Raw genomic sequence first — 25,182 nt, 5'->3', positions numbered from 1 at the left:
ATTCTTATAAAAACAGTATTCGTTAACATATCCGGTACTGTTAATACGTGTTCTCGTGGTATTGTTGCGTTGTTGGACCTGTCTTCTATAATTTTTTCTTGTGAACTATTTCTTGAAACCATAGAAACTAAACGCAGACGTCGTTTTCTTACCGCCATTTTTGTTCTCTCCAACCTGCACCTCCGCCCAAGGGCAGATAATCCAAAACGTCTTTTCATTTCAACCCACCAGAAATTAAATATAACACTTTCCCTATGTGAAATTTACATTGCGATTTACTACAATATGTACCCCGTTTTGCTACGATACAATATCTTTAACTTTAGACACCCGGAGAATAGTTTTACCCGTGCTTACGAACCACACAGCCAGTAGAGATTGCTGACATGGCGTGAACGCTCATTAACTCACTCACTCACGCTCAAATGCGAAAATTGTTTAAACGATTACTTCAATGGGACACACAGAAGATATGGCTGAGACCTGCTGCCCTTCGGGCTTTCCTCCCACATTAAGCTGACATGCCTTGATATAACTGGAATATTGTTTAAAGCGGCGTTAAACCCAACTCACTCATTCATTCACTTTTCAAAATGTGTACTTCAAGCGTTTCAGTCGCAGTCGGGCAATGTTTGACGCTAGATACCTTCCAGAACCGACACCTCGGCAATAAAGATCCCTGCTTTATGGGAACTTACTCTATTAAGGACGGCCAGGAGAGGTTGTTGATTTACTGACGTCTCTCAACGTGAGAATCACTAGCCGCTTTTTTTGAAGCGATACAGTGCTGAAAAGCTGTAGTGAAAAATAAATTACAACTTGTCAAATTCTAAAAACGAATAAAAACCACTTTCATGCACTAACGCCAATTTGAACGTTAACTTAACCGTTGCGATTTATGTAAGGACTTTCTTTCTCATATATATTTTTGTAATAAACATTTGGAACCAACATTTTTTAGGCACGTAGGCTTTGCAAGCAATTCTTTCTGGATAATGTTATTAAACATTATTTTTTGTGTTGGTGAAGTAAGCCAAATGGGTCACCAAGGACTTGGTGTACGAAGTAGCCATTGGTTCATACTAATATGAGCTGTCACATATTTGTTGTACCCATGTTGGCATCGAACCTGGTCCTTCGGCGTTACAAGCGTACGCTTTAACAACTAGGCTACTCCATCGGTTGGCTTAACGTGAATTATTACATGTAATTGAATATGAAATTCAATATTCAAGCAAAACCTCGACGGACAATAGAATTATGGGTTTTGCACGTCATCATTTGAAGGGAGTCGAATCTAGACGACGGGTGGACGTTTTAATCACTTGGCTATCTTATCCTCACCCTGCCTTATACATTGTGAAACGTCAATCCCCCATGCCATCACACATGCATTACTGCATCATCTCGAGGCAAGGGAATTAACTGACCGTAAATTCCAGTTACCACTGCACATACAAATATATCCAATACAGCCCATGCAAGTCTATAATGTTTGGCAAGTCTAGATTACTGCAGTATCACCGAAGACAGTCTCTGGGCTCCTTTTTATTATATTTTTATTAAGGTAATTTAGCAACTGTTTTTTTTCGGTAAAATATGTTCATTTCAGAGACCAGATGTCAGTCTACACTGGACTTTGACAGTCAGTCAACTCCTTTGCCTCGGGAAGATGACATTACTGAGTTAAACGTTGGATTTTTAACAATATTTCACTTTACTCCACACTATGTCAATGTATGAATGGATAAAATGTGTGAAGCCCATTATGGTATATCCACCACCGTGGAGGTGCTGGAGTATTGCTAAAAGCAGCGAAAATTTCACTCACTCACCTACCCATGCAATTGGAAAGATGGGTAGTATTATCACAGGGGTGCGGTGGCCCTCACGCTACAACAGCTTTCAGGAAGCGGACCCTGTTTTTTCAGGTCAATGGTTAGCTTGCTATATCAGGTGCTTGACATGTATTTGCATATCCCATGAGTTGGTCCAAGAATTTGCCCTGTTGTTTCAAAGAACGTCTTTTCTGAGGAGAATAATAAGCATTACTATGAGAATAAGTGTAGTCTCAGCATATTGTAGTATTAGAATAAGTGTAGTAAGGGAATAAGCGTAGTATGAGAATAAGTGTAGTTCGAGCATATTGTAGTATGGGAATAAGTGTAGTATGGGAATAAGTGTAGTATGGGAATAAGTGTAGTTTGAGAATAAGTGTAGTCTCAGCATAATGTAGAATGAGAATAAGTGTAGAATGAGAATAAGTCTCGCATGAGCATAGTGTAGTATGCGAATAAGTGTTGTATGAGAATCAGTGTAGTATGCGAATAAGCGTAGTATGAGAATAAGTGTAGTTTAAGCATATTGTAGTATGGGAATAAGTGTAGTATGGGAATATGTGTAGTGTGGGAATAAGTGTAGTTTGAGAATAGTGAGTTTGTGAGCTGGGTTTAACGTCACTTTCAACAGTATTCCAGTTATATCACGGCTTAACCGGAAGTGAAGCAGGTCTCTGACGTTTACCACTTTGTTGAATCCAGGAACACGGGTATGGTGCTGACAGACCTAAAAACACAATTGGGGCGAACCAGGATTCGAATCCACAATCATAGGTTTCTGGCGTGCCTAAGGGACGCAACTCCACCAGTATCAGAAGAAGTTCTGCTTGAAACAATGTAGTATGAGAATAAGTGTTGTATATGAATAAGTGTAGTATGAGAATAAGTGTAGTATGGGAATAAGTGTAGCATATGAATAAGTGTAGTATGGGAATAAATGTAGTATGGAAATAAGTGAAGTATGGGAATAAGTGCAGTATGGTAATAAGTGTAGCATAAGAATAAGTGTAGTATGGGAATAAGTGTAGTATATGAATAAGTGTAGTATGGGAACACGTGCAGTATATGAATAAGTGTAGAATGGGAATAAGTATAGTATGGTAATAAGTGTAGTATATGAATAAATGTAGTATGTGAAAAAATGTAGTATGGGAATAAGTGTAGTATATGAATAAGTGTAGCATGGTAATAAGTGTATTATATGAATAAGTGTAGTATGGGAATAAGTGAGGTATATGAGTGAGTGAGTGAGCGAGTATGGTTTTACGCCGCTTTTAGCAATATTCCAGCAATTTAACGGCGGGGAACACCAGATATGGGCTTCACACATTGTACCCATGTCGGGAATCGAACCCGGGTCTTCGGCGTGACGAGCGACAGCTTTAACCACTAGACTACCCGATCGCCCCTAGATATATGAAGAAGTGTTGAATGTGAATAAATGCAGTATGTGAATAAATGCAGTATGAAAATAAGTGTAGTATATACACAAGTGTAGTATGAAAATAAAAGTAGTATGGGAATAAGTGTAGTATATGAATGAGTGCAGTATGAGATTAAGTAAGGTATGAGAATATGTGCAGTATGAGAATAAGTGTAGTATGGGAATAAGTGTAGTGTGGTAATAAGTGTAGTATGAAAATAAGAGTAGTATGAATGAGTGCAGTATGAGAAAAAGTGTAGTATGGGAATACGTGTAGTATGAGAAAAAGTCTCGAATGAACATATTGTAGTATGGGAATGAGTGTAGTATGAGAACAAGTGTAGTATGAGAACAAGTGTAGTATGAGAACAAGTGTAGTATGAGAACAAGTGTAGTATGAGAATAATTGTAGCATGAGAATAAGTGTGGTATGAGAATAAGTCTCGCAAGAGCATATTGTAGCATGCGACTGAGTGTAGTATATGTATGTGGTATGAGAATAAGCGTAGTATGGGAATAAGTGTGGTATGAGAATAAGCGTAGTATGGGAATAAGTGTGGTATGAGAACAAGTGTAGTATGAGAATAAGTGTAGTCTCAGCATAATGTAGTATGGGAATAAGTGTAGAATGAGAATAAGTCTCGCATGAGCATAGTGTAGTATGCGAATAAGTGTTGTATGAGAATCAGTGTAGTATGCGAATAAGCGTAGTACGAGAATAAGTCTCGCATGAGCATTCTGTAGTATGAGAATAAGCGTGGCATGTTGTGCGTGCTGGAGCACACAAGTCTCACAATATACACAAATCAACATTACATATATAATACATATGTTTATAATTACATCAATAAACTCTTCAAAAAGACGATATAAAATGAAATGCATAGGGAGTGTTCACATGTTTATTCATTGTTCGTGTTACAAGAAACGGCTGCGATATTTACAACCAACAACACAGAACAAACAGCACAGCCTTATACGTCTTGTTTCAACAAATACATTATTTCATGTGCCAAGTTATTTATATTGTTGCCAAAAATAAATTATATTTCATTCCAATATGTACATTCAATACCTCAAATACGACCCGGTACACTTCACAAGTTTACCCATATGGCACACAGATTTGAGTGAGTGACGTGAGGGTGGAGTTGAGCACGCTCGCATCCAGCTGACTCAAGTCGCCCCACCTCAACCCGCCTCTGAATCCGGACTGGCAATAATCACACTTGCTAGTCATACACATGTGTCTGCCCGCCGTACGGGTGCGACCCGTTTACATAACTCTCGTGTATCGTGTATATACATTTACTTCAGCCAGCCATTAGGAGCATGTAACGACTGTGGATGGTTGACAGATGTGGTTTTGAGCCCCAGCTCGTATTACAATCACGGTCAAAAAAGTACAGTCCTCACGCGTACTGGTGGTATTTAAACAAACAGAAAACATGTCCCGATTACACAGTGTTTGTTATACCAGCATACACTGTCCAACACAATCTGCTGTCATTACACAGTGTGTGTTATACCAGCATACACTGTCCAACACAATCTGCTGTCATTACACAGTGTGTGTTATACCAGCATACACTGTCCAACACAATCTGCTGTCAAAACTAATATATATTTAGTGAACAGTTCAACCTCGTTAATCTGAACAGGTTATTCATTGTTTGCATAAATAGGCTTCTCGAACAGGGGTCATATCAATTCCAATAGAATAAACAATTGATTCGCAATATTCTAATATTGACATTTGTTTGCAATGCAAAACTTTTCAATACATATACAGTTAGGTTACTCCAGGCACAAAGTATCTAAAAATTAAATAGAAAAGTACATTATGTAGTCACCTGACCTTTCATAAACAACAAGACAAGTAAATATATTGACGTGACCTTTCATACAATAACATAATCAATACAACAATCATTTCATAACATCAAAGAAAAGGAAAATTCTCGTTTTGATGCCGGCATTGTATGCCAGACCATAACATCACACAAACACAAACGATGCAAGACAGCGAATTAAGATCCTTTGAGGCGAGTCTAAAGGCTGGAACACGGCATCATAACGTGAGGCCAAATGTCCATATGTCCATGTGTAATTACAATACCTTACCCGACCGACAGACAAAGTACGTTAAGTTAAAGGAATATCCGTATACAACAACATAATCATCATCATAACGCAACGACAACAACAAGTACAAGGAGATTCGGTCCCCAGTCTTAAATGGTGTAAGGGACAAATCGACTCTTTCAGGTGTGCGTTAAGAACAAGACTTCAATTATTTTAGATGGAATTCAGTAGTGTCAGATTCGTGTTTTTTTTTACAAAACAAGAAATATAAAATATAAAGTGAGAAGAATTGAAAAGATAATAAAGCATAATTGACTGTTCTTGTATTGATGTCCTACTTATGTTGCCATTATGATAACGCCTGATCACCTATGCCACGTGACCTGAGTAGTCAACCCGTTAGTGTCGGTCAGGAATCCCTATATATAGTTGCAGTGATGTTGTTTCGCCACCTCTGTTGTGAAATGTACAATCCCCCCAGTCACCAGTCAACACGCGTATATCACAGACAAATGCAATATGCAACATACTGAGAGCATTTCATGAACCCTCGTACAATATTCCACATTTTAACAACGATATAATTACATACACAAATAAACAATAAAATTAATGAAGAAAAAATTGTTATATATACATGCCCAGTTTTCTGTGCCTTTCTATCCAGCACGGTTACTATCACAAAAATAGTTTTCTTATAACATTGTTATTTTTTTAAATAAAAAATCCCAACTGTATCGCATGTTCGTGTTTAGAGCATGACTTTTCAAACTATACATACAGGATTCATTTTGAATTTTATGATTTTGTCAATGGCAAATTCCTTTAATCTCATTCTCCACTACTCTGCAGCCTGTGCTGAACCGCGCATGGAACACTGCAGTGATGATCAAATGGTGATCATGTGATGATCAAATGATGATCAAATGATGATCAAGTGATGACCATGTGACGATCAAATTATGACCATGTGATAATCAAATGATGACCATGTGGCGATCAAATGATGATCAAGTGATGACCATGTGACGATCAAATGATGACCATGTGATGATCAAATGGCGATCAAATGATGATCAAGTGATGATAAAATGATCATGATTATAGTGTACACCGTATGAATGAATGGTACATTACTAGCAAATATAGCTGATTGCCATTAACCAAATAAATAACTTAATACAAGATGGTAATATTCACAAAAGAATTGCATATCCCCTGTATTTCAAATTTCTCGCAAGTCCTTGATAAACACCCAGAGTCTTTTTCTACGCAGGTCTCCGTTACATGATTCCGACGCGGTTAAACAAAACTAAAAACAGATTTTCACCCGTGCTGATTTATTTTTGTGTTGCAATGTTGTGCAGAGATTAACCCTTAATCACCACTGTGCGCACAACCTGGTGTTTATTCAAGGAATTGCGGAATCTTGAATGATAGAAGAAATGAGACAAAACGTTCAGTGCAGCACTCGGAACACTTTGGAAGATTTCAGTATGACGGAATCAACCGAAATAATCCGACTGTTGATACGGAATGTTCAATGCGTCCTTCTCACGTCAACTTCAGAGACTACCGAAAACCACTTGAATTACTTTATCATGGTTAAGGAAAATTAAAACTAGGTGTTCTTGTCTAGGCGAAAACATTCATTTCGAACAGAAATATATAATAGTAACTATTTTTCCTCCAAATTAAACAAAATTCAATATTTCAAGGAGTGCTCAACGTAACTGAAACACTGAATATACAAATTTCATATTTCATCATAAAATAACCGCTGCACATATCAAATACAAATTTATACTTCCATAATGCGTTTTGAATGAATGTTAAACAATCGGCAAGTGCTAATGTAGACATCAAGACGAATCCTCGGGGCAGTTAGCTCACAATAGCGTGACCCTAGAACTTCTTGGATCATTAACTCACAGTTAATCCACTTTTATTACCACCCTTCGCTCCTGGGCCTAAACTATAGTGGTTATTTCACTCCCTCCATATAGAGTCTTATCATACAGCCAAGTCAGAATGGCGAGATCTGATTGATTCACGAGATCTTGATAAAATACTATGTATCACGCCTAGGAGGGAAATACATTTCTCAGCGGAAGAATAAATTCCTTATATCCCGCCACGAAGAAAACAGGTTGCACGTGGATTTCTGAACGGGATAATAAAAGCCGCACATTTTCCCCCCGAGACAATGAAAGTCACGTGACATAGCACAAGTTAACCTGAGTTAAATCGAACAGCTATTTTCTATCAAATTTGAATTTGTTTTAATTATTTTATAATGGCAGATTAAAACATGTCGGTAAGATAAATTCGTTGTAGCAGCGTAAAACCACATTTACCTCGTTGTGAAGGGATGTTTCAAACGATAACCGGGCCAGAGGGCACGAATTCTGTATCCAATTGTAATTTATTTCCTAATTTACCATTAAAGGTATTATATTATATATATCATTAACCAATACATTTCTCGATAATCTTTTTTTAAAAAAACCCCGTAAAACGTAAATTTAAATGCTACACACGGAAGTGGCATCGTTGGAGCATGCTGTACCAGGCATGCGCAGTGTTTCCAAATTCCGCCGATACTTCCCGAGGGTTCTTGACATACGATAATGTGCTTATCAGAGTATCAAATATTTGAGTTTTTTCTTGACAGCTTATTGAGATGAGCGTTCTTCACTTGGTATGTAAAACTGTAGCAAGCAATGAGGCGTATGACCCCTGAAATGAACTTATTATAGTAAACGGGGATCCCCCCCCCCCCCCCCCCCCCCACCTCCACCCCACCCCACCCCCAGTGGGTAGGAGGCTCTACTGACAGTGTTGAAAATACACGTACACTAACATTTAGTCCCAGAAATAAAGTTATCTTATTAAAAAAAATATATCTTTGGTTACATATGGCGGGATGGGGCAGGAACGACGACAGGTGTAGGTGGGGCAGGGTGGGGGAAGGGGCGGGGAAGGGGCGGGCCAGGAATAGGGAGGCGGTGGTGGTGGGAGGCTTCAGATGGAGGTATGGACTGTGAAGGCAGAGAGCGGGTAAAGCTGTCAATAGCGGCAGATGATACCACAGTCCCCTCCCCCCTCTACAATTTTCACCCCCCTACGCCCGCTGTACATATTATGTAAACCATAGGAGCAGATATGATACACAACGTATATCACTATGCACCCCCTCTGACTCTGGGTTCGGGCGCGAGTTTCCTCAATAGACAAAAGTACACCATTAGCGGAAGATGCTGTTAGGAGGCATTCGACGCCGCCGATGCAATCATAACTTCTAAGCATATACAAGCGATAAGACGAGATCGCAAAGTCGACAGTATCAAAATACGTATTTATTATCAACATAAGACGGTATTTCCACAAGGGGTCCCTCACTTTCCTCATCCCAAGTCGGGGACCACGAGGTCTCGCGATTATCAACTGCCGAATCCTTCCCATAGTGTCAAGCTGATGAACGTCGGAGATAGGGGTCGAGCTTACCCCAGCACCCTCAAAATCCCGCCCCTGAAACCCGACTCCCCTGTTCTGTCATTACGCTTTTGATACGGACATGTGTCGGCGGCCAGTTGAGATACACACTGTTTCACGTCATTACAACACGAGAAAAGCTGAGAGCGACCCAAAGTGACCCCGGCCCTTGCTGAGGGTTATCGGCGCTAAGTCTCCCCAGGTGTGCAATCAACGGCTAGCGGCGGGGGGAGGGATGGGGGGTAGGGGTAGGGGTAGGGGTGTAAAGCTGCAACAATCGCATGAAGCTTACACAACCATTTGCCACTGCAGACCTGGATCTCGAATCAGGCAAAAAAAATCATTCTCAACCTGCTACACGTAAAAGCACTTACGGTTGATGATAAATTTAGAGGACGACTGATTGTCTTAAAATGACAAAAAGCTATTTCGGCGCTTGGAAACCGTGTACGTTCCTCATTGGGGGTACTAACAACTGGGACACACCTGCATGTGGGTACCAGGGTTTTTAAAAGGTGTTCAGAGACGTAATAATGTGTTACAGGGATTGTCAATGGCTGTGACTATGCGCTCACAGGGTAATCTTTATGTGTCACAACTTAAGAATCATATTCATGAAAACGCATCTAACCTGCCGGGCAAAGGAAATACACACCCATGTTTGATCGTGGCTAAAAGTGAAACAAACGAGTAATGGTTATTCGATGGTGATGTATTAGATACGGGTATCATAGATGTGTTTTGGAGTGTTTCGTTGACTGTTTTTCATACTTAAATTTTTTTGATAACGTTTGTAATTTTTTGGTCAGATCCATTTTCACCCTACGTTATTTTATCTACATTATTCACGAATAAAGAAAAACATGCCCTTATCATAAATTTTGTGTTTCAACCAAATAATGAAATGAAGACGACGTGTAAATCACCATCCCATCCAACAGTTCCTCACCCTCTAATACACACCCGTTCCTAGCTGGCCCGTCCCACACGTAATAGGGGCGACACTGACTCGCATTTTATGATACAATTCGTCAACCTATTCTGACATGTGGTGTGGCGCCAGGCCGTATGAAACTGCTCGCCTTGCGACACTTGATGGGCAGATTACACTGTCAGGTCACCAGGGCTGTCTGCAGTATTACCATATCACACCAGTATAGTTCGCGACACATTCTCTAGATATGCAATTGATTCGTGTGATAATTCTACCAAGGGACTGTCTCTACTTACGAAATAGCCTTCAGTGTTTGAAAGATGATTCTGTTTCAGGTTTCACCAATTACATCTTAAAGTTGCCCTAGGTGAAACTGGTACGTGTGCCTTTAAGGCTTGTGAAAGTTCTCTTTTCTCAAAGCGATATCTTAGTTCGATAGCATTTTCACATTTTAGAAAACTGACTTAAATGTTTGGTACTGTATGTTTTTTATTCTTGACATGCCAGAGGTGGAATATTTTTTTCCATAGTGTTTGACATCTTCAGATTACTTCGTACTGTTTTGTCGACATTTAGGCTGTTTTCATGTAAGAAATTCTACTTAAATATTTCTGTACATTCCATATACATTTTGGTATGGCTTACTATTCAAATGTTTCATTAAAGGACACGCATCATCTTAGTTAGAGAAACTTGCAGCATTTATCAGAGGAATATATTGGATAAAAGAGATAATTAACCAGTCGATGAACGTTGAGATAACCTAAGAAAAATTACGTGCGTTTATGTTGATAAAAATATCCTAATTGGCAAAAAAGTCCGACGTAACTCAACACCGTCACTTCCTCCACAAGGCTCGTCGATCACCTTTTCTGACATTTATATCAAAATTAAAATTTCTTCATCTCATAAATTGTCCCCATTTTCCGCCATATCCCCTTTGTGATAACCCAGACGAAGTTGGGTGATGACGGCGCTCTGTGCTTGGTCTGGGAATGCAGTAGGTCCTATCGGCCTCGACACACGAGGAAATTTATATAGGAAAAAATACCATGCCTCTTATCCAAACCGAGTACGTCTAAGCATACAGGAGATCGTGTTCGCGCATATATCTGCCCAATTGGTCATGTTCAGCTTGTGTTACCTCTAATCTTTACATAGTCTTTGAACCTGGTCAAAACGTTTAGACAAGTTAACAGTTTGCACCCTTGCGTCCACGGAACGTGTGTCTCACCGGGTCTCGCGGCTCACTGGAGGGTATGCTACCTCGTATACTCTTTCTTCAAGCGGGGATCAATCGGCGCATATATGATCACCACGGGATTAACCCTGGGAGGATTCAATCAAGACCCTGAAAGGTGTTAAATGTTTAAATAGACAGCGATACGAGCAGGGCATCTGGTTCGCTGATGTCGGCGTGTTTTTGTTGATCTTATCTGGGTCAACAAGCGAACTTTAACCGTATTAAACAACACTATCAAAATAATTTTCATTACGTTGTTAATAGAAAGCCTAATAATTCGTGTTAAAAATTGAATTAGTTATTTTTTTAGCATAAAATATATAAAATCCTATAAACAGTCTTGTCTTCCCACATTGATTGATTAGTTAATACAAGTTACAGTTGTCCTTTAAGTTATTTAAATAATTTCAGTATTTACAATTCTAATTAGTTAGTTTTTAATATCACCCGTGATGAATTTCTTTGAAATGGTGATACAAAAACGTTATCTATATACATGTATAAAAATAACAAAAAAAGAACATACCTATTTCAAATTACAGACCGCCGTCATATAGCTGGAAAATTGCTGTTTGCGGCGTTAAAACACAACACCAAAAACCAAAAACAAAACCAAAAAAACCCAAACAAAACAAATTCACAAATCTATCTTCACTATCGCACCCGTCCCATCCATAACCCGGTACCCGTATACTTGAATCACGTTCATCAGCTAATCTTTGACCGGTCGTTGTATATAAATAATATACACTGGCAAACCTGTAGAGATGACTAAGTCATATTATCTACTTTCTAACAAACCTTTCCTAACTTGTATGAAGAGTGTGATTGTCAGAGGTAACCCCGGTGTCAAACAGCAGAATACATCAGGTTTCACTCGTAGGACTGGCATTGTTGTCAGTGTGGAATATTGCCTATACAATCCCTGGTGCCTGCTGAACAGTTTATTATCGTAGTCGTGACTATAGAGTGAACGATCAGTGACATCATATATCCCTTTACCACAACACCCATTGGACACTATTTGTATTATGTGACGTGTGTGCCATCGGATCCTGATACCCCTCTATACTGTATTTTAAGGGAATTTTGTAGGGATTTATGTAAGTACATATAAGTATATTTAACATTTTATTCCAGGGACTGTTACGGACTCATGAACTACACCGCCTACCCCAGCTCTGATTGGCTCAAATAATGTCAAATATGTCCACTAATTTGTGAGTTTTAATCCTATCTAGACATGTTGGACTGATCCATGGCTCTACAGAGAATCATGACTATTCATTCTGAGGCGAGTAACTGGTGTTCCTAACATCTATAACATAAAGGTATAATTTAGATCCAGAAGTCTTGAGGTACCGGGGGAATGTTTTGATCTGCACCTACACAGCTGTTCTGTCACATTTTTGTATGAATTCAATTTAAATTTACAGCCGTTTATTTGTTACGAATATGTTGAAGTAGCATATATGCGACGTTTATATAATGAAACCGAAGAAAATCGTACCATTCCACAAAATAAAAAAAATAAAACATTTCCCCCAATACTTTAGGTGTGTGAATAATATTAATGTAGTTAGATATATTTACAAAAGTAACAGCACTATATAAAAAATATTTTTCACATAATTTTAAAATAAAATAGATGTCATTTGTAAATAATCCTACGAATTTTAAGATAGTAACGTTTGATTAGTTGTGATTATATTCTATGTGAAATCCATGCTACGGAAAGACGTATTGCAAAATAATTACATCCATGTAATCTGCCGGGAAAAGGAAAGTACACACCCACGTTTAATGGTGGCTAAAATTGAAACCAAAAAGAAATGATTATTCTATGGTAATGTATTTGACACGAGTATCATAGTTAGTTGTGTTGGACCTTAAGTTTGCAGTGCTTCCGTGACTACTTTCAGCCATGTTTCAGTCATGTTTTTTTATAGCGTTTGCAAAGTTTTTGTCAAAATTGTCAAGGGTATACTTTCTTTTGCCCGGTAGTTTATGTGAACCGTCCACTTTTCTACCCAAAGGATTGTATTTGAGACAACTGTCTTTGGATTTTCCAGAGAATTAAGCAACTAGTTGTATTCATGTCTATTCACATCTTACATATACAAAGTTAATCTGATGGATATTAGCACTTGCCGATTTTCAAACATACAATTTCAATGCTACCCCCACTGACAGAGATCGCGCAGACGACACATGAATAAAAGCATCTTCAGGTGAGACACTGAATCTGACACAGATAACGGAAAAAAATGAAATACAAACCCATGGCTGTCTTGTAGGAGAAGCCGGGGCATCAAAACAACGATATGTTTGGACAGATTGCAACGTAGATATGAACGTTCCAATCTTAGCACAGTCGAGATGAGCTAGTGGGGAGACGACGTAGCGTCGTAACTGACGTAGAGAAACGCTGTCGTCTACAGAGGACAGGTGAGGACGAGAGTCTATTCTGTACCAGATGGAATGTAGATGTCCCCATATGTCCTCCGTCCTCTGACGTACACAGGCAGCCACAGAACCTGTCAGGGATGTTCGTTCTCCTCCTCAGTGAGTGTAGAAATGATCAGCGTTAGAAAAGGCCGGGACCCTTCCTCCTAGTCGTTTGAAGTCCTTCAAAAGGCAGTACGGTTTGTTGAACATAACGGTCAAGAGATGCCTGTCAGATAACTGGTTTCATGTTTCTGAGAACACGGGAACAACGAGCGGTTAAACAGGACACCTACTTCGGCCCATCAGTTGTCCTGGAGACACCTGTTCCTTTAAAAATGGTCTCTCTATTATAGTACGAAATCGTGAAATATTACATTTCTCAGGAAATCAAGTCCACATTGAAGATAGCAACATGACGTTTGGGAGTCATATGTTCGTCAACATTCACACATTCACGTTTAGTATGGAAACATGCACAGCATGGTGTTCGGCAAATGGAATACATCTGTGGCATCAGTTTGGGGCCCGACACTCGCGTGTCCTCCGTCCACACACCACACATATTCAGGCTGAGTTCACGTGTCAAAGCTTTTTAAACGAGATCACGTTTTGATGTGCAGGCTCGTGTGTATCTAGTACGTATCGGATGTACCATGGAGCCTGGAACATCCTCTAATAATTGACGTTTTGTGGGCAGCCTCAAGAATCATATTCAGATCGGGAAAATAGCCCACTTGCTCCTCGTCGGAGCTAAAACACCTGCTCGTCCAAGAACTAGTTACCCATATGGGAGAATATATTCACACTTCCGTATATCTTCCCTTCAAGTTCCCGTGGGAGATTCGCCATCACAGCTTCTCTCCCGCTGCCGGCTTGCTCGTAACACGGAACGTAGTATTGCATGGCGTTTCCGCATTCCATGTCAAGACATCCTCCCCAAATCCACAGCCGGGTCTCATTCTTTCTTTTCACACAACCCTGTACCATCTCTGTTGGACCAGCTCTTTAAGTACCAACTATGATGTCTGTATTACCCGACTGAGAAGCAGGTGTTACCATTGGGGATTTAGAAACGCCTTCCGATATAAGAGAAACACGTCCCTGTACAAGAGGAGGGATATATTCACAACAAGGAAAAGAATACCTGAGTTGGTCTTGAAGCTGTTACTACCTGAAGACGTCACTTCACTCTTGCCCGACACCGTGTAAGCAACTCGTGGCTGTCTGTTGAAGCATAATCTCTCGGTGTTGTCTTTCAGGGTCTGACAGTTGTAGTCCTCGGTGCCGTCGCACTCACAGGATTGCAGCATCTTGGAGCTGGTCTGACGGTACAGAATGTCCAAACTGTTGTTGCACCGTGCACTGCAGCTTTCACCATTCATCAGCTTGGCGCAGTGGCGGATGTAATACTGCAACGCTGCCAAACACGAAGTGTCAGCTTCACAGATCCACATTGCTAGGCCGCAACTCACAACGGCGTTGTCGTTGATATTGTTCATAAACTCCATCACATCCTTAGCACAGATCTCGACTCGACGCTTCTGGGTTTCACAAAACTCGTCGTCACTGCAGTTACAATTGACGAAGGCGATTCCGGACCGATCTTCCGTGGACAAGAGAGATATGAGAGCATGCTTGCAGTCAGTAGTACATGTGTCCACAGTCCCTTTGATGACGTCGCTACACCCGATCATGAAGTTGTTCAGAGCCATCTGGCAGCCTATTCGGGAGAAACAATGATTCCTGGCCTGGTCACAGAACTCTGGCACCCCACTGGAGAAAATACAGTGACTCGTCTGGATACACATGGCCAGCAGACACAAGTCCCAAACATGCATCCTCCTCACTGGCCTGGTCTACTCGGGCACGGGGTCGTGTTGTTGTTGACGTTGTTGTTGTTGTTGTCGACTCCTCCCCGGGGCTTCACTAAGGTCGCTTTCCCCTCCCGACACAAGTCCCATCCCCACGGGAAGCTTCTGGGTACCGCTTCTCGTTGAGGGACGCCGGACCAGAAGGTAAACACAGAAATGAGACACGAGCAGACGACAGTTCATACATACGCTAGCACCCGGCCAGTCCTTGCTTGTTGGTTCTATACTCTAAGTTCATCCTCACTACAGTTGATATCACGTCCTACAGCCGCTCATCTCATAGGCATAGTCGCAAGCATCGGCGAATACTTGTAAATATGTACCCCGTGTTCGCACAAAGGAGCCCCGCGAGTAACGAGTAAGCTAACTCTACTAGCTTTCGAATCAAATAACCGTCTGCAATGCAATCGGCACACTGAGTTGACCTGCTCAGGCTTCTTCCATAGGCTATTTTTGTAATGCTGAGACGTCCATGTCATAGATACGCCTAGAGGGAGGTTTATAAAGCTGGCCCGCCCATCCAGCATCCAGCCAATGGGAAGACAGGATATGATTGAGTGACGGTGGCTGACAGACAGGGACTGCGAGCCAAACATCGATTTCATCGCTAATTACCTGATACTATGCATCATGATTCGGGACGTTGAGATGTGAAGTGGAGGAAGCGCGTCTTCCCCTTCTCTCCATGCCGCTAGACTTGAGCAGGCCCCTCGTGCGGCACAACACCGTTTATGGGCGACGCACAGCAGGGCAAACCTCATAACCTGTCCCCCAAATTAACTCTTAACATGATGTACTGTTAGCCTCTTGACCGAGAGAGTTTAGGAGAAGGGGGATTGGAGTTTCAGGGGGCCGGGGAGGGACAGCATGTCAGTGTGTCTGTAGGGAAGCGGGGGCCTACCGGCGGAGGGGGTAGGTATATAGGTAAAGGACTCATACAGGTGTTTGCTTATAGTACGTACCTTAATATTTGGCCTTTTGTATTACAGTAGATTCTGTTTAATCCGACAAAACGTTTTGGCCCCGACACAAACCTATATATCATATAAAAAACTACAGTAAAGTACGGTTATAACGAACTCAAACGGACTACTAAGTTTAGTTCGTTATAACCGTAGTTCGTTATAAGCATACATGCAGCATAATTACAGAAAATAGTGGTGACCAAAAAAGTAAGTTCGTTATATCCGTCAGTTCGTTATAAGCGTGTTCGTTATAACCGTAGTTTACTGTATGTGTAATACGACATCAACACCAGAACAACGTTCAATAAACACTCAGTTGTGGCGTATTGTTTTTGTTGTTTGTTTGTTCGTTGTTTAACGCCGCTCTCAGCAATATTCCAGCTATATGACGGCGGTCTATAAATATTCGACCTGAAAATCCAGTGATTGACATCATGAGCATCGATCCAATTGGGATACGATGACATGCATCAATCAAGTCAGCGAGCCTGACCACCCGATCCTTTTAGACGACTCTAGTCTGGAGCGACGATATTTACTTGAAGATTGGTACATGTATTTGGTATACAACCTTCAATTAACGCTTCGCAAGGATTAATCTACTATGAACCAATTGACGTTTCATGTTCGGGGGGTTAACCCCTGATTGTTAGGCTTGATTACAGACTGAGTGAATCATGATGTCACATTACAATAAATAGCATGAATACCCAATGCCTTTTAGAAACTTATTTAACTAATGCTATATTTGTGATTACACTTTCTTAGTAAAGCACAAATTCCTGTACCCGTTTGTAATCCCATGCGGGATTCGAACCCACACTCTCCGTGTGAGGCGCCTAATCGTCAGCACATTAACAAACAACATGTCCTTGCCTCAACGTTTAGTGAACCGTGGATGCATTCATTACTAGAATCTTTGTTTCACTAAACATGGGGGGCGTCAAAAAACAGAAACACACATCAGCAGTTTTATAACCATGAAAATAAAACATTCTACTGCCAAGACGTATTCTGTGTAAGCCATTAAGCCACGATAACATCTATAACACACAAACCATTTATACCATTCCCACTTACGGTGGAAAGTGAGGCACTCCCGAGCCTAGTCTTAGAGCCACTACAATAAGCACTGGGTGTTTTTATTGTGTGACAAGTTTTATTATATCCTACTCAAAGAAATTACAACACCCGATTGTTTCATTAAATTACACATATTCTGTCATGGCATGACTTCTCTTGAGTAGTATACGTGGTCGGAGACGACGGAGGGTATCCTTACTGGCCAAAAATACTGACACAACTGTAATGTTTCAGAATAATAAAAACGTTCAAGATACGACACCTTTAGATTCATTAAATCTTTGATAAAGCCCGAAAAATACTTAACAAATAAAACAAAGAAGAAACTTCGATACGCCTTGACAAGATTTCGTCTTGGGTTTTCAAATTTGTCTATCTATAATGTTGGCAAAAAGGTGTCCTTTGCCTAATACTATGCCGAGTTTGTGTGGAAGACGATTTTCATTTACATTTGATATCTGTTTGTTTGTTGTTTAACGCCGAACTTAGCAATATTCCAGCTATATGACGGCGTTCTGTAAATAATCGAGTCTGGATCAGACAATCCAGTGATTGGTATCATGAACATCGATCGACGGAGTTGGGATACGATGACATGCTTCAACCAAGTCAGCGAGCCTGATCACGCGATCCCGTTAATCGCCTCTTACGTCAAGCATGGGATGATGAAGACCAATTCTAACCCGGATCCTTGGTAATGAATGGTCCCATAGAATGCTCAGAAGTAGGTATATCCGGTGCATTACTTGCTCACCAGAAGCTCTTTTGTTTCAGTACTCATGATGTAGTCCACACAACCTGGCCTTGTGCTTCTGTCATGTCAGGTCGAGGTAGTATCGGAATATGGATACTTAAGATATAATTATTTGTTTTTCAGTAATGTTACAGAGGCGGCAGGGTAGCCTAGTGGTTAAAGCGTTCGCCCGCCACTCCGAAGACCCGGGTTTGAATCCCCACGTGGGTGCAATGTGTGAAGCCCCTTTCTGGTGCCCCCCGCCGTTATATCGCTGAAGTATTTCAAAAAGCGACGTAGAACCATGCTCACTAACTCACCCCAGTAAATGTTACGACTTTAACCACTGTATATTGACCGGACACTAAAATGCTTTTGAATGCATTCAACAACATTCAGTAAGCCTTCGTTTTACGAAAATACTGAATTTAGTAATATGTCCACGGATGTTCTACCTTGTAAAGATCTAAACCATCACACCTACTACTACTACTACTACTACTACTACTACTACTACTACTACTACTACCACCACCATCACCACCACAATCACCACCACCGCCGCCGCCGCCGACGACGACGACGCTACTACTACTACTACTACTACTACGTCTACCACAACCATCCTTACTACTATTACTACTTCTAAAGCAAAGATGTGGTTTTGTTTAAGGAACGCAGAAGCAGCAAGAGCGTGGTTTTATTGACGAAAGGGTGACGCAGAAAGGGCGTGGTTTTATCAACTAAACAGACGCAGAAAGGGCGTGGTTTTATCAACTAAACAGACGCAGAAAGGGGGTGGTTTTATCAACTAAACAGACGCAGAAAGGGCGTGGTTTTATCAACTAAACAGACGCAGGAAGGGCGTGGTTTTATCAACTAAACAGACGCAGAAAGGGCGTGGTTTTATCAACTAAACAGACGCAGAAAGGGGGTGGTTTTATCAACTAAACAGACGCAGAAAGGCCGTGGTTTTATCAACTAAACAGACACAGAAAGGGGGTGGTTTTATCAACTAAACAGACGCAGAAAGGGCGTGTTTTTATCAACTTAACAGACGCAGAAAGGGCGTAGTTTTATCAACTAAACAGACGCAGAAAGGGCGTAGTTTTATCAACTAAACAGACGATGGAAGGGCGTGGTTTTATCAAATAAACAGACGCAGAAAGGGCGTGGTTTAATCAACTTAACAGACGTGGGAAGGGCGTGGTTTCTACTGACGACGAAGAGACGCAGAAAGGGCGTGGCATTTTCGACGACCCAGAGACGCAGAAACGTCGTGTATTGTATTGACGACAACCCGATTGATATAGACTCGGGTTGTGCATATCATCTAATGATAAAGACTCGGGTTGTGCATTTCATCTGTTGATATAGACTCGGGTTGTGCATATCATCTGTTGATATAGACTCGGGTTGTGCATATCATCTGATGATATAGACTCGGGTTGTGCATATCATCTGATGATATAGATTCGGGTTGTGCATATCATCTAATGATATAGATTCGGGTTGTGCATATCATCTGTTGATATAGACTCGGGCTGTGTATATCATCTGTTGATATAGACTCGGGTTGTGTATATCATCTGTTGATATAGACTCGGGTTGTGTATATCATCTGATGATATAGACTCGGGTTGTGTATATCATCTGATGATATAGACGCGGGTTGTGCATATCATCTGATGATATAGACTCGGGTTGTGTATATCATCTGATGATATAGACTCGGGTTGTGCATATCATCTGTTGATATAGACTCGGGTTGTGCATATCATCTGTTGATATAGACTCGGGTTGTGTATATCATCTGATGGTATAGACTCGGGTTGTGTATATCATATGATGATATAGACTCGGGTTGTTCATATCATCTGTTGATATAGACTCGGGTTGTGCATATCATCTGTTGATATAGACTCGGGTTGTGCATATCATCTGATGATATAGACTCGGGTTGTGCATATCATCTACAGATATAGACTCGGGTTGTGTATATCATCTGATGATATAGACTCGGGTTGTGCATATCATCTGTTGATATAGACTCGGGTTGTGCATATCATCTGATGATATAGACTCGGGTTGTGCATATCATCTGTTGATATAGACTCGGGTTGTGCATTTCATCTGATGATATAGATTCGGGTTGTGCATATCATCTTATGATATAGACTCGGGCTGTGTATATAATCTGATGATATAAACTCGGTTTGTACATATCATCTGATGCTAATAATATAGATTCGGGTTGTGCATATCATCTGATGATATAGATTCGGGTTGTGCATATCATCTGTTGATATAGACTCGGGTTGTGCATATCATCTGTTGATATAGACTCGGGTTGTGTATATCATCTGATAATATAGATTCGGGTTGTGCATATCATCTGATGATATAGACTCGGGTTGTGCATATCATCTACAGATATAGACTCGGGTTGTGCATATCATCTGATGATATAGACTCGGGTTGTGTATATCATATGATGATATAGACTCGGGTTGTGCATATCATCTAGAGATATAGATTCGGGTTGTGCATATCATCTGATGATATAGACTCGGGTTGTGCATATCATCTGATGATATAGACTCGGGTTGTGCATATCATCTGATGATATAGACTCGGGTTGTGCATATCATCTAGAGATATAGATTCGGGTTGTGCATATCATCTGATGATATAGACACGGGTTGTGTATATCATCTGATGATATAGGGCCGGGTTTAGCATTTCATATGATGATATAGACTCGGGTTGTGTATATCATCTAATGATATAGAGCCGGGTTGTTCATTTCATATGGTGATATAGACTCGAGTTGTGTTGTGTAGGAGGATAGCTGTTGGATGAAGTCAGTAAGAGCCTGTTCAAGTCTAGCCAGGAGATTCCCCACTTATCTGCACCTACCCCCCCGGTATGTAAACAGTGCATGTACTCGCGTGTGTCTGCCTACTTGACAGCACTTGGAGCAGTAAATAAATACTCTTCTCACTGTTGATATTGCCCAGGTTATCTTCTTGTCGATGTAACGGGTAGAAGCACTTAGATATGTGACAAGCACGTATGTTGTGGACGTTTTCGTAGCTCACCTTACCTCGACAATATCCTTGTGTGTGATGTTTCGTTTTGTGAAATTAGCACCCAACTTGATCTGAAATCAATTTCATATTGGGAAAACGATAATGGTTCTGTGAGTGAGTGAGTGAGTGAGTGAGTGAGCGAGTGAGTGAGTGAGTGAGTGAGTGAGTGAGTGAGTTAATAGTATAGGAATTTAAGAGAACAGGAACATAAGAGAAACAAATGTTAATTTGAATATATTATTAGCTATCTGACTCTTGCATGATCGATGTTATTAAAATAGTGCACTTGTGTATGCAATCTCCGCTCATTATGGTTTTCGCCCAGTTGAGCCCAGTGGGGTGTCCTGGGTAGAACAGGTTCAACTACACTACGTATGCCCGAGAGTTGACAGAAACGGGTATTGGTTGGTCACAATGTACCACCTGGCTCCGTGCCATAGCTGTTATAAACCGTTTTACCGGGCCATGATGAGTATCACTATGTGTACAAAGTGATATTATCACAATCTCAATAATCTGGTTTAGAAGTTTAAGCTCTTACATTTTTTATCGTTATTTTATCGTTATTTCTACAATATTAATTTTCTTTTCAACTAATCATTAGCAATCGTGATATAAATGGCGTGTTCTGACCCGTTTGTAAACTAGATACCTGATACTTTTTCCATTACAACAGAGCTCTTGAGTCTGTAAGTATTAAATAGCATAAACAACGAAGGTTGTCTTCCTTGAAATAGCCCGTGTATCTGTTCTTGTGTAATCTTTGACCATGGGGGTAAGGGACTGGTGATTTATTATATGGGGAAAAGAGAGAGAATTACTACAGTTCTATTTTTTCAAATATTTTTGTGCGATGCGGGTACATTTTGTTTCTATTCCTCTCTCAACATCGAGTCAAGTATACGCCCGTGCAGAACATGAAGAAGTGTGTAAGAAAAACAGCCAACTCTATTGTTGGTATGTTCAAATGGATAGAGATTTAGTTTCTGTGTAGCGAGATATACTCAACCTTCTAAAACGTTACACCTAAACAGAGTAACCTATGTGCCATAAACTCATCAATAACATTATTCCCTAACAGCCTCGGTTTTGTTTGACGTCGTTTCGCATATTTTCACAGGCGGGCGCCCAGTTACGTGATAATGTCACGTCCCTTAGGGTATGCCATTCCACTTAAGAGCGTCCGGTCACGTGATTTATGTGACGCTCCTGACCGCTACGTTGGCGACTACGACAGGTATTAAACTGTCATCTCAGAGGGACCCCAGTGGGCACTTAGGCAGATAGGTAATATTGTAATGAAAAATGATATAAATGCAAACAAATGAGCGTGTCATCACAATTACCAGTCAAGGCCGATAGCTGCTTTTAAAAATCAAAATCTCACGTGTATATTCGGTCAATTCGAAAATAACACTGTCGGCACCTTGAGATATTTCTAAAGACGCGCATGCACGCCATATGTTAATACCCTCCCCACACCCCTCCCCTCCTAGCAATGCATGTATACACTGACAACGTACACGATGTGACCTGGTTCCCGCCATGGCGCTTCATGTCGGTAAATGTAAACTGTGTACCGAATTCAGAAGAAAACAAGAAAAACGTTACGGTACAAACCCCAGACTAAGAGATTCATCAAAGCGTCCAAGGGCGCATTTGAAGGACTACACGTGACCTGTTCGGAAGTTATTGCTGAAGACACTGCTTTACTTCATATTTTCTAAAGAACGGAAACAATTATTCACATTCGGTATTTAATCGTGTCAAAGAGACAATATGATCTAGTGTCTTAGTTTCAATGTACAGCTAATGGCTGTCACTGGGGACATAGTGCACAACTAAAGGCTTTGATACTGACGGTTTATGCCTTACTGATTGCTCTAGTTTTACCACAGGACAACCAGTCACCTGGTAAGTTCTTCAAAACTTGTAACAACTTTGCCATTACGAGGCCATTACGAGATGCAATGGATGCAGACTTCGGAAATACAGGAAACCGTCAAGGACTTAGAGGTATTAATATATATTTGAGCCTCATGATTAGAGATGAGCAGACCAGGTAAAAAATACAATGTGGGCAGCCCTGCAGGAACAGGAAGAGGTGATGACGACTGCACATGCTCAGAATAGGTGATGATGACTGCACATGCTCAGAAGAGGTGATGATGACTGCACATGCTCAGAATAGGTGATGATGACTGCACATGCTCAGAATAGGTGATGATGACTGCACATGCTCAGAATAGGTGATGATGACTGCACATGCTCAGAAGAGGTGATGATTACTGCACATGCTCAGAATAGGTGATGATGAGTGCACATGCTCAGAAGAGGTGATGATTACTGCACATGCTCAGAATAGGTGATGATGAGTGCACATGCTCAGAAGAGGTGATGATTACTGCACATGCTCAGAATAGGTGATGATTACTGCACATGCTGCACATTGAGACATTGGTTTGTCTGGCCAATACTGTCTCAGGACCCCGGCAATCTCGACTGTCCAGTACATTTCATCTACTTTCTTTTATGAATTGAGTCGTATAGCTTCGAAACTAGCGGCCAAAATACGATACTTGATTTTAAGAGCGCTTCGAATGATATTAATCGATCAATACTCAATACATGTTTGCTGTATTCTGATTTAGTATTCAACTTGACTACAGATATAACCGCGGCAATGAAGTGATGTTTTATCAAACACAAGCGGAGCACAAGCGTGGTTCAACTGTTTTAAGAGCTCCGCAAGAGCTCGCGGGCGGAGGTTGAAACAAACAGCATTGCCTTGAGCTCCGCAACCTGCCTACTGATCGTGTATCCCAGTGAGTGTATGTTCTCTGTTAAATGTTGTTTTGAAACACAACTCGGTAACGGGCACTTTTCATCAGCAACTCTACGTTACAGAAACCAAGAAATGGGTCTAATGGCCCTCTACTTGAAACAAACGAGAACGCCCTGCAAGACGCGTATCCTTCTGGAAGAGGTGGAGAGGTGAGCAGGCAGATAAGGGGGAAACAGGGACGGGTGAATGGGGTAGATGGAAAAGAAGGGGGGATGAGGACGGGAGAAGGATGAAGAGGTTGGCCGTGAATGGTGAGGAGTAGGGACGGTGCGGGGGGGACGGTGCGTGGGGACGAAGAGAGTGGGAGGCAGGTGTGTCGGGACAGAGAGTGGGATGCAGGTGTGTGGGAATAGAGAGAGTGGGAGGCAGGTGTGTGGGGACGGTGTGTGGGGATGGAGAGAGTGGGAGACAGGTGTGTGGGGATGGAGAGAGTGGGAGGCAGGTGTGTGGGGATGGAGAGAGTGGGAGGCAGGTGTGTGGGGATGGAGAGAGTGGGAGGCAGGTGTGTGGGGACGGTGTGTGGGGACAGAGAGAGTGGGAGGCAGGTGTGGTGGGACGGAGAGAGTGGGAGGCAGGTATGTGGGGACGGTGCGTGGGGACGGAGAGAGTGGGAGGCAGGTGTGTGGGGACAGAGAGTGGGATGCAGGTGTGTGGGAATAGAGAGAGTGGGAGGCAGGTGCGTGGGGACGGTGCGTGGGGAAAGAGAGAGTGGGAGGCAGGTGTGTTGGGACGGTGCGTTGGGACGGAGAGAGTGGGAGGCAGGTGTGTGGGGACGGTGCGTTGGGACGGAGAGAGTGGGAGGCAGGTGTGTTGGGACGGTGCGTTGGGATGGAGAGAGTTGGAGGCAGGTGTGTGGGGACGGTGCGTGGGGACAGCAGTCGTGGTGGGACGGAGAGAGTTGGATGCAGGTATGTGGGGATGGAGAGAGTGGGAGGCAGGTGTGTGGGGATGGAGAAAGTGGGAGGTAGGTGTGTGGGGACTGTGCGTGGGGACGGAGATAGTGGGAGGCAGGTGTGTGGGGATGTAGAGAGTGGGAGGTTTGTGTGTGGGGACAGAGACAGTCGGAGGCAGCTGTGTGGGGATGGAGAGAGTGGGAGGCAGATGTGTGGGGACTGTGCGTGGTGACG

At 41.7% G+C, this 25,182-nt stretch overlaps 1 protein-coding gene across 1 annotated transcript; it reads right to left on the bottom strand.

Moving 5' to 3' along the window:
- Positions 1-8,403: 8,403 nt before the first annotated feature.
- LOC139443864 (growth arrest-specific protein 1-like) lies at positions 8,404-15,766 on the bottom strand. Its single transcript, XM_071224787.1, has one exon. It carries the CDS (start codon positions 15,302-15,304, stop codon positions 14,519-14,521), a length of 786 nt encoding a protein of 261 aa, XP_071080888.1. The 5' UTR covers positions 15,305-15,766; the 3' UTR covers positions 8,404-14,518.
- Positions 15,767-25,182: the final 9,416 nt, after the last annotated feature.

This window comes from Haliotis cracherodii, unplaced genomic scaffold (genome assembly GCF_022045235.1).
Source record: "Haliotis cracherodii isolate W230 unplaced genomic scaffold, xgHalCrac1.p SCAF_1, whole genome shotgun sequence".
Taxonomy (NCBI): Eukaryota; Metazoa; Mollusca; class Gastropoda; order Lepetellida; family Haliotidae; genus Haliotis; species Haliotis cracherodii.
This window is presented reverse-complemented; position numbering and strand designations above follow the sequence as displayed.